At 44.6% G+C, this 10,322-nt stretch overlaps 1 protein-coding gene across 1 annotated transcript; it reads right to left on the bottom strand.

Annotated features, from left to right (window-relative positions):
* Nucleotides 1–262: 262 nt before the first annotated feature.
* ical1 (islet cell autoantigen 1-like) lies at nt 263–10,030 on the bottom strand (the record flags this gene model as incomplete). The annotated part of the gene is made up of 13 exons (XM_079236828.1): nt 263–378; nt 535–630; nt 714–1,010; nt 1,563–1,745; nt 3,692–3,744; nt 4,248–4,333; nt 4,412–4,510; nt 4,590–4,715; nt 4,811–5,009; nt 5,122–5,245; nt 6,357–6,429; nt 9,764–9,938; nt 10,023–10,030. The coding sequence occupies 13 exons, from the start codon at nt 10,028–10,030 to the stop codon at nt 263–265; spliced, it is 1,635 nt and encodes a 544-aa protein (XP_079092954.1).
* Nucleotides 10,031–10,322: the final 292 nt, after the last annotated feature.

The following is a 10,322-nucleotide window of genomic DNA, read 5'->3' as shown; positions in this document are numbered from 1 at the left end:
AAGCTCCACATGGAGTGTTAACAGTCATTGACAAAACTGCAAGAGCGCTTTGCTTTTTCCAGTGTGAAACAACACTTTGCAGTGGAACACACAATATGTATTCGCACGTGTGGATATGAACACATATCTCCTGGTAACATGTGTGTGTGCATCAATGTCTGTGTGTGTTTCTTAATGTTAATGTGTGTTCTTTTACTCGTGTTTCTGACATCCAGATCCCGTGAGAGAAATCACACACATGCACACGCAAACACACACGGCTTTAGGCATTGAGGAGCTCGTCCGGGGAGCGTCCAATGGCATCGGGGTTGGAGAGGGGGTCCAGGTCTGCGAACAAGTTGAACCAGGCGGACATGTCTTTTGATCCACCTGGAGCAGCTGTCGTCAAAAGAAAGTTGAAGTTAGCGACTGTTTTCATGGTAATTAGATTGATTGGAGCTGTGTCTGTGAATATGCATCACTAACAAGAGTACGGTCTGCTTCGTTACACAAAACAAAAGCACCGACAAGAACCCAGATTAAGGCAGAGAGTACCGTTAGCTGCTGCGCTCGGGGCCGGCTGAGCTGATTGGCCCTGCTCGGGTGGCGGCTGCAGGGGCGGAGCCTGGAACATGGGCGGGGTCGACCAGCCTAGGAGAAAAAAAGAAAGGGCGATGAGAGCGATGGGTCGGCGTACTGCATCGATCCCTCCTTCCAGCAGAGTGCAGGCTGACCTGTGGAGCTCAGACTATGGTCCAGCAGCTGGGAGGGCAGGAAGCCCGTGGGGCTGGGCGGGCTGGGCGGGCTGGAGGGCGGACGCGCCGCTGGCATGCCCGCTGCCGCCGCCATGCCTGCTGCTGCCGCCGTAGGAGGAGCGCTGGGAGCATCAAACAGCCCAAAGGCGTCCTGCCACTCTCTGCTGAACTCGTCGCCGGACCCCGGGCCCGGGCTGAGGAGGTCTTTGAGGAAGGCCATGTCGCCCGGCTCGCCATCCTCCTCCTCCGTTCCCAGCCCTGAAAGCAGACCCCCGCCTAGAGGGAAGGGAGTATGAGACCAGATGAAAATACACCTCAGTGGATTCTGTTGTTTCTTAGCAGAGATTCGGGTTACCGTGAAAAAGAAAAGCAAGGGCAGAAAATACTACAAAAGACCACAACCTACTAGTGAGGGTTGAAACTTTCTCAGAAATTAAATATTTTTTGACATGGGAATCACTGCTCTTGATTTTAAATCACGGTAAATGTTTGACCAGCAAGGAATCCAACAGCACACCTTTTCCAATGTACAGACTGAGGGAGTTATTCATGGTATTTCCCAAAATGCCAAAGTATTCCCTCAGGTCACTGTAAATGATCAGTTCATGGTCAGCCCAGAATGTCAGAGAAGTGAGTCTCAGAAGTGAAGAAGACCTTTGACTGTTTTCCTAAATGAAAAGTGAAGGAAACAAAGCGTCTTGCGTTCAGACAGCCAGACTGACTCCAAATCCAAAGAGCAAAAAAAGAAGGAGGGTTGTAAAAGAAAATCCCAGGAGAGATGAAATTGTGTCAGAATCAGCAGAAAACAGAGCAAGCAGGTTGGTTTACCGGAGGCAGGCAGCTGTAACAGGCCTCCAAAGCCCAAGGGCTCATCGGAGTCTCCAGCCTGAGGAGGAGGAGGCTGGAGAGGGACGTTGGTCGGCAGATCACAGGCCATGAGCAGCAAGTCGTCGTCGGACCGTCCTCTGAGGCCGTGCCCGTCTACAGCAGGTGCGCTAGTGTTTTGGCGCACTGAGATCAGAAGGGCCGCAAAGCCAACAGGCACCCGACCCAAAGTCAGTCCCAATGTACACATCTGTACTGTTCACACAAACGCTGGCTATAAAGAATGTTTAACAATATCATCACTGTAGAGCTACCGCAGATATATCCAGCCCAAATAACACCAGGGCTGCTCAAAAGCAGCTTCTTGTAATACAATATTACTTTTAATACTTGTTTTGTATTTATATGTAAATACATACAATTACATTTTTGTGTGACGTTGATGGCAAATTAAAAAAAATACAATCGGAAAACTGGATTTTGGTGTTTTCCACCAAAAGCTGTAAAGTAAACTCAGTTTAAAAAACAAACATCTATTAGGCATTGTAGGTACAACAACAATTGAATAAAAGAAATGTAATCTGAGCTGCTTTCCTCTCCACATCTTTTTAAAACGGGGTTGTATATTTGATACGGCCGCTCTCAATTCATGCTCCATGTTGAAAGACGCAACAGCAGGAAAGACGACCTCACGGAGATCTCATAAAGTTGCTTGTGGCAAAATGCCAAGAATCGGCGAGTCGCGCATGCACAAGCGTAACCTGTTAACGGCGTACGATGAACATTTAAAATCATCATTTCCTCTTGAGCCCCACCATAAATACCACCCCAGTTTGAATACTGACTTAAAGGAAACATGGTGTTCATTTATTTTAATGACAACCACAAAGTGTGCAGGCTTTGTCACTGCAGTGCACTGCAGAGCAGAGAAGAGTTGGAGACGCGACCATGTAGAGACAGAAATGACATGCTGTTGTGTAGATACGATCAATAACATATGGCCGTTTAGTTTGTTTAATAGCAGAACAAGGTGTAGACCTGTTCTATATTACTCTGCCAGCCACTATATTGCAGGCTCAGACGCTCAACAATGGAAAATCATTTGCAGCAACTAAATTATATTTTTTTGGACCAATTAAGTAAAATTGGACATTTCCCCATGGCACACCTGACAATCTCTCACGGCACACTGGTGTGCCGCGGCACAGTGGTGGAAAATCACTGACCTAATCAAATAATACTTTACAATTGGATTTAGTACTCAGGAAATACTGTCACCATATTATCATAAGCATCCAGACTTTGGAGACAAATTGAATTGGCCCAATGCAGAAGAAACAACATAACGGATTTGGATGAGGTGATAACTTTTGTGCATCAGGAACTTCATGTTCCACACTGTTCACGCCTCACTAACGCCTGCGGGGCGATGAGGTTGCTCAACCTTACAAAGTGAAGCAATGTGGTCCCTGTCTTCTTTTACATATATGACATTATAGTCGCAGAGAGTATCCACGTTTCTTTCCCCCGTAAATGTAAACCTTTATTCTTGTGAGTTTTCCCCTCACACTGTTACCCCTCTCCTCCAGCTCCGTCGTATTATTATTATTATTATTATTATGATGATTATTTCTTTACCTACAATGGCCCTAATAGGTCATTTTAAAATGCTCTTCAAATTATGCCGTTCAATTATGCAGATTGGCAAAGTTTTGTTGTTGTTCTTTTATTAGAGCTATAATTATTATTATTAATTAGTTAGTTATGACCACTTTAAATTTAACTAACTTATTTTCATTACACAATATTGATGAATTACTTGGCCCATAAAATACTAAAGAATGTACTTTCTTGTAGCCCAAAATGATGTCATTAAACTAATTGTTTGGTCTGCAACAGTTCCATCTAAGCTCTCTTGTTTTTCTACATCTGTTGCATTCAAAAATACTCCCAAAGGTTCTTTCAAGCATTTCATATTACAAATTGAGCCACCAGTTCATCACTGCCACCACAATAATAAGAGCCCTTCTCTCTCAGCATAATGCACCCATTCTGTCTTTCTGTCCACCTCTCCTTCTTCCCAAACCAACACTTTCACATCTGTGTTTAAGCCTACAGGGGGCAGCACATACCTGAGCCAGAGGCACTTCCTGATGGCTTGTTGTCGTCATCCAAGGACACCAGACTGAGGAAGAAGGGAGGGAGAGAAAAAAATGTAAAGTGCCTTATCAAGCTGGCAAGACGCGAGATGCTATTTTTAGCGATGCAGTAACCTCCATTAGATTTGGAGCTGAAGTCTCAATGCAGGTCCACCTTTTCTAAAACCCTCAACTACGCGTCGATCACTCCAATCATCACACATACAAAGCTGCCACATATACGTGTGAGTGAATATAGGCATGACATTGTGTTCGATGAAGACATAGTTGAGGTGATTGTGTGTAAGATTACAAAAGGAAAGAGCAGACAGCGAGGGGAAATTATAGAAAAGGAAAAAAATGCCTGGCATCAGAGTGTGTGTGTGTGTGTGTGTGTGTGTGTGTGTGTGTGTGTGTGTGTGTGTGTGTGTGTGTGTGTGTGTGTGTGTGTGTGTGAGATGATGGGGCAGGAGAGGATAGTAGCATGAAGAGATGAATGTGTTAGCACTGGGTTTCAACTTTCAGCATGTGTGTGTGTGTGTTCTCTCACCTGTCCGTGTTGCTCTGCCGAGGCCTCTCCTTCTTCTCCTCGTGGTTCTGCGCGTCTGTTATTTCCTCCAGTGGGTCTCGCAGGTCCTGTGTGAGGGAAGAAGACGAATGTGATGTAGAGACACTTCAGCTGCTGCTCGACAGCGTCTCTGGAACCGGAGGTACCTTGAGTGTGGTGAACTGGTACGGGACGTGGCCTCGAAAGGCCTCCTGGATTCCTGACATGGCGTGGGCCGTCTTCTCCCAGAACTGCAGCAGGGTGGTCTGCCACGACAGGACAAAGACACGTGTTGAGTAAAAGGTAGACAGACCAAGATACAATAACCAGTTGACAGACACAGACCTGGTAGGTACAGAGGGAGTGGGAGAGCATGTTGCAGCGGCTCGCTCCCAGCATGTCGACCTTCTGACACACGTCGTTCTTCAGCTTCTCGAACTGGCTCTTCGTCCCTCGGACCTGGGTTTGGACCTGACGACGGCGGGACGAAAAAGACAAGATGATGGAAAACACGCGTGCGTACTTTGCACAACTAGTAGAGCGTCTACAAACGAGCGTCCTCCCACCTTGCGGAACTTCTCCAGCTGTTTGTAGGTGTCTGGGTCCAGCTCTAGGGAGACGTCTTTCATCCACAGCAGAGCGCCCCTGTACTCGGTGCGGGCCGTCTCCATGCGGCTGACTGTCAGCAGTGTGTCGGCGATGGCGCGCCGCCGGAACGTCTCCACTTCCTGGTGTAAACGGTACAGCGGCGGGCAGAAGGCCATCCTTTGGAGGGGAAGAAAAGAATTTCAGAAATTCTGCAAAATATCTCAGGGGCAAAAATAAACTTTACAGTAGTTTAGAATGATATAATACATAATGACATATGTCGGCTGACCTCTGCTTGGCGGAGGTGCAGAGGGCCTTGCTGGTGGCGTCCATCATGTTGCCAGCCTTTGTGCGATCATGTTCGGCCTGGAAGCGCAGGAAAAGGCCAAGCTCGTTCTCCTCCTGAGACAAGCCTGGAGACATGGCTCAAAGGTTAAGTCATCCGCAAAGGAGAAGGGGGCTTGCAGAAGAAAACTAAATGACAATATGGAACATTTACGTGGCAATCTGAGGTCTTACTAAATCCCCAAAGAAACCAGTACATCTTAAAAATAAATAAAGACAAAACAAAGATGACCTAAAGCACAGGAAGTACCTTTTTAGAATAGGGATTAGTTTTATCGTTGACTTCCTCATACCATAACTCTGGTGTCGAGGATACTCCTATCTCTGTTTGAATCACATCTTGAGCAGTGGAGGACAAAAGCAACCTAAAGCTGTTCTGATTACAAAAACCCAATTACAAACACTTTTAAAAAAGGGACAGTTCGCCGTTTGTTTCTCAAAACTGGGGGAGTGTCGTATTCAGTATTTCACACGACCCCACTTCAAAACATCCAAACTACCACTTTAAAATCCCAGTGAAACAGAAGTTAGAGCGTCTTTAGCTTCTTTATTCCACAGTGAAGCGGAATCTTTGAGTGGTGTGCGGATTTAAATACAATTCTTCACATTTGATTGACCCGCTGAACAGTGGGCGGTCTTAGATTGTAGCATGTACAGAGGACTATGGGTCCACATACATAACTCTCTTGACTGATGGATGGGTGTCATGATATTATTGGTTGAAATCGGTTGGTACTAGCTTACGCTAACACATGTCATATTTAGTTTGACCGGAAGAAACGATGATTGGATTTAGATTTTTTTTAAGTGACGCAATGTAATATACACATAATGTTTTTAATAGGTGCACTACAATGGCCAGGAATGTGATCTAAAAGAGTCAAAAGGCATTTTCCATTTCAACTTGACTTTAACTTATACGCGTTTCCTAAAAGCATTGTATGTGTAACTATATTAAACACATTAACAGGACCTAGATCATGAATCTAGGACCCAAAACAGCTGCAGAACAAATCGTAAAACACAAAAAACACATCAAACTGCATCTTCTATTGCAGAAACGATGGTTTGTTTAATGTCCCTTGATTTATCTGACACTATGTCTGAAATAAAACACCAACTGCATGTCATTCAGTGAAGAGATGTCATGCAATAGGTCTAGCTTTGACCAGGACTCACGTGTGATCCTGTGCTGGTACTTCTCGATCACCTTCAGCAGCTCTGTGCACGTCAACTGAACCGAGCGGAAAAACTGCAGAGACAAACAGGCCGGATTAGGATGCGTCACACAGACCAGTTCCATATTCAAACACATGGTTTTCAGATGGTCTGCCACATGTCCACTTCACGGCTCGCCTTTCCTGACTTCATCTTGCAGCGTGATGCTTCACCCTTAGTTATTGTCCAACATGATTCTCTCTCTCTCTCTCTCTCTGGCTTTCTGTCTGGCAGTCGGCCGCCTCTCATCCCATCTGGTAGACAACGACGACTAAAACGATGAGCGAGAGTCATAGCAACGCAGGCTTCAAGGTTACTCCGGTTCTGCTGTCCGATAGAGAGGGAAGATCGGAGGACGAATGGGTCACCTCGACTTTTAGAGCCTCCTAGGGACGAAACTGCACAGTGTGTGTGTGTGGGTTGTGTGTGGAGAGCATTAACAGCCACGCTAAGACATCTCAATATGGTGAGGGGTCAGTCAAATCAACAGATAAAAAGCTGATGTACGGTCTCTCCTCGTTTTCCTGGTAAAACGTAGGTGTAAATGATATGATGGCTGAATTCCATTTAGCTGCTTCAGTTTCAGGGTCCTGGTATTGTTCATGCTGACGCACTGTCATGGCTTACGGGGACGCGACTAGAAAGCGCCTGTTTATTAGTAACCCGTGTCAAACCTCCAAATCATTTTGGATTTCAAACTAAGTCTTCAGCTCTACCGACGCCGACCACAGTGACATCACTCTGAGACATTTATTAGACAGATGCAGACCTTCAGTGCTCGGCAGTAAGGGGGAATTGGCAATAAATGATTAATCTGGTATTGAAAGACATTCCAAATTAATTCAATTTGCCGTTTGTTTTAAGTCAGTTTCTTCTCTCATTAATGTGAAATTCCTAATGTTGTTTTTTCAACTGTTTTGCTGTTAAAAGTTTGTTATTTATGCTGACATGTGAAACTTTTACGCTGCTGTTTTTGGGCCAATAGTCCCATGAAAAAGAGATTTTGAATCTCAATGACAATATCCTAATAAATTAAAGGTTAAACAAATAAATACATAAAATAGAGACAATGGCAAAGCAGAATTAGTTTGACTGAGATTTTTTGGGGGGGTTTGTTTACTGTAATAGAGCTTTTATATCACATTGTGGGTATCTAATTAATCAAAATATAAGGTAACTGAAATCGCAGTTAGTGTGGAGCCCTGACTTAGTTTTTCAGTGAAACGTATCAAGAGTAGAGGCAAGAGGTGACTTGTGTAGTTACTGATTAACTGCAGAATAAACAGTCCACCTTCAGTCGGTCTGCCTCAGCCAAACGTCTTTCCGTGTCAGATCTCTGGCTGTGTGCGGGTCACTGCTCCTTCACAACACGCCTCTCTGAACGTTTGTTCTTGACACGAACGAACACATTCATCAGGATCATGTTTATCTAACGGCAGCGCCGTGTCCGAGTCACAGCTATAGACGGCACAGAGACGCACATCGAGCTCTGTTTCTCTGATTGACTAATCTGTGTCCTCCATCACCCAGACAAACGAAAAGACGCAGATGAGAGATACAGGAGGAGATTCGATATGGACACACTTACTTTCAACTGGATGACATTTCAAATGGAGCTGATGGTTGAAAAATGACAAAGAAATATATAGCAAATATTGACAAAATTGGATTTGCCGTTACACTCAAAACATTGCGGGTCACAAAGCAGCTGAGATTCTGAAATTTTAACGTGCACTATATGTGATTAAAAAAAACAGGTTAGCTGCAAGATCAAATTCAAGGAGGAGCTGGAGGAAAGCAACAGAACGGACCTAAAATACCTGCTCTAAATTGACTGTAAATGTCCGTGTGTGTCTTTTAACCACTTTGTCCGTCTTTGTCTCCATCTCACTAGGTATGGATGAGGGACAATGAGAGCAGGGACACGGACGGGCCTGATCTTGCTTTGAAGCAAACAAAAGCCTCACAGTGCGTCTCCAGCAGCTCGGTGAAACTCCCGCCTCACAGGACCAGTCAGTCAGGCCGCCTGTCACGGCTAAATGACGACCAGGTTTCAGCGAATCCAAACTGTCCGCTCTCATTTGTTGCACCGGTGGGAAATGAACAGAGTAGCAACGAGAGGAGCGAACCGAGCCGTCCCCTGATGACATGGTTTTCACAGCTGCGGTGTGGTGCGAGACGTCTCACATTTAATTAGAAGTGTTCTAATTAGTCGGCAGGAAACGATTCCTACAAACAATAAGAGACACCTTGTGCTGACACATGCTGACGTTCAGACAAAGCCAAAGAGTTCATTCTGCAGATTCATAATCCCATTCAATGACACACAATAAATACTACATGTAGGTTTTATCTGTTACTAGATACTTTTCAGATTAACATTTTAAATTAAAAAAACATGAGCTTCAACACTACATTGTGTAATATGATTAAAACAGTTTTTCTCAACTTTTTTTGGCCACTCAATCATCTCCCGACCCTTGATATTGATCTTGCGACCCTTTTGAAGGGACCCGACTAGGTTGGGAACCAAATGAGCAAACTGTATATAGAGTAGTTCAAACTAGCTCCACCACGAACAGCTACAATAGTAAAATGGTGCACAAACATTGATGCTTCAGTATTAACCAAAAATCAATGTTGAATATAATATTATATCAGTCACAGGGGATATTTTACCGCAGTAGGAGTACTCTACTAAAGGAGGACTTGGAATGCAGGTCTTACAAGTAATGGAGAGGTTTTTGTGACGGTGCAACAATCTGTCCCTTTCAGAATAAAAAAGCCAGGAAGGCTCGGAAGACTAGAGGCCCTGATACGGTTCCCTGTGGAACTCCGCATGTAGGACATTCCCAATGAGAGAAGTGACTTTCTGAAGTTGGTCGGTCACGAAGGCTCGGTCTTACTCCCAGTTCCGAGTCCATCAAACTAACATTTCAGTTGGCTGCCAAACTGCATTGAAATCTAGATTTTAGGAGGATGTCATTTAGGATCAAGTGCACAGCTAACTCTAAATCTGGCTGACAATATCCCGCAAAGTGTATTGAGCAAGCACTAAGTTACATGATGGGATGTGGTTTTCCTTTACAAGCTCCACAGTAAGTCATGCGAGAAAAGTTCTGGGGAAAAACTGATCCGTGTGGAGCGTTTGGCTATCGGTTCATTGCTGTGGCAATTGCAAGTGGTAGAAAGCACGTGGAAATGATGAAATACGCAGTGGTGAGCCTTTACAGGAGAACATCTCTGACTTAAGCATAAAACAATAAATAAATAGTAAAAGGTACAAGGTAGTAATAGGTTTAGCATTAAGTACTGGTGGAATAAGACATGGAAATGGAGCTTGTGTTTTTGCATCTGTCGTCTCCTACCTCGAGCTTGGCGTCCAGGTCAGCATCTGACGCCACCACGTACTCGTCCTCCTTCTTGCCCGTGGCTTTGATGAGGACCTGCTTGGTCTTCCAGAACTTCTTCTGCATGCGAGCCATGACCGAGCTGTCCTCCCCAAGCAGGGCCCGGCCACCGCTCAGCATGTCCCCTGCAAACCTGGAGCCCAGACTTCAGTCAGCTGTGCGCCAACGTAATAATACGAATGGTATTTACTCAAGTTAACAGTAATTTCACACATACCCGTCCATCATTGGATATTTTTTTCTGTTCTGAAAACAGAAGAAATACAGGGGTGACATTTGGACAAGGATGAAAGCATTATAATCTAAATATAGCATGAATGTATTTTATTCATATTGTTGAATGTACAATGATGTCAAAAGACTGGAGGTAAAATATTGGATTTCCTTGTTCCTGATCCACACAGAAAGACAAATCAGGCATTCACACTTGGTTGAAGACTGCATGTCTTGTGTACAGGGTTCATACACATCTTGATCAATGGATTTCCATGACTTTTCCATGACTTTAAACCAAATT

This window comes from Taurulus bubalis (genome assembly GCF_910589615.1).
Source record: "Taurulus bubalis genome assembly, chromosome: 21".
Classification (NCBI taxonomy): domain Eukaryota; kingdom Metazoa; phylum Chordata; class Actinopteri; order Perciformes; family Cottidae; genus Taurulus; species Taurulus bubalis.
This window is presented reverse-complemented; position numbering and strand designations above follow the sequence as displayed.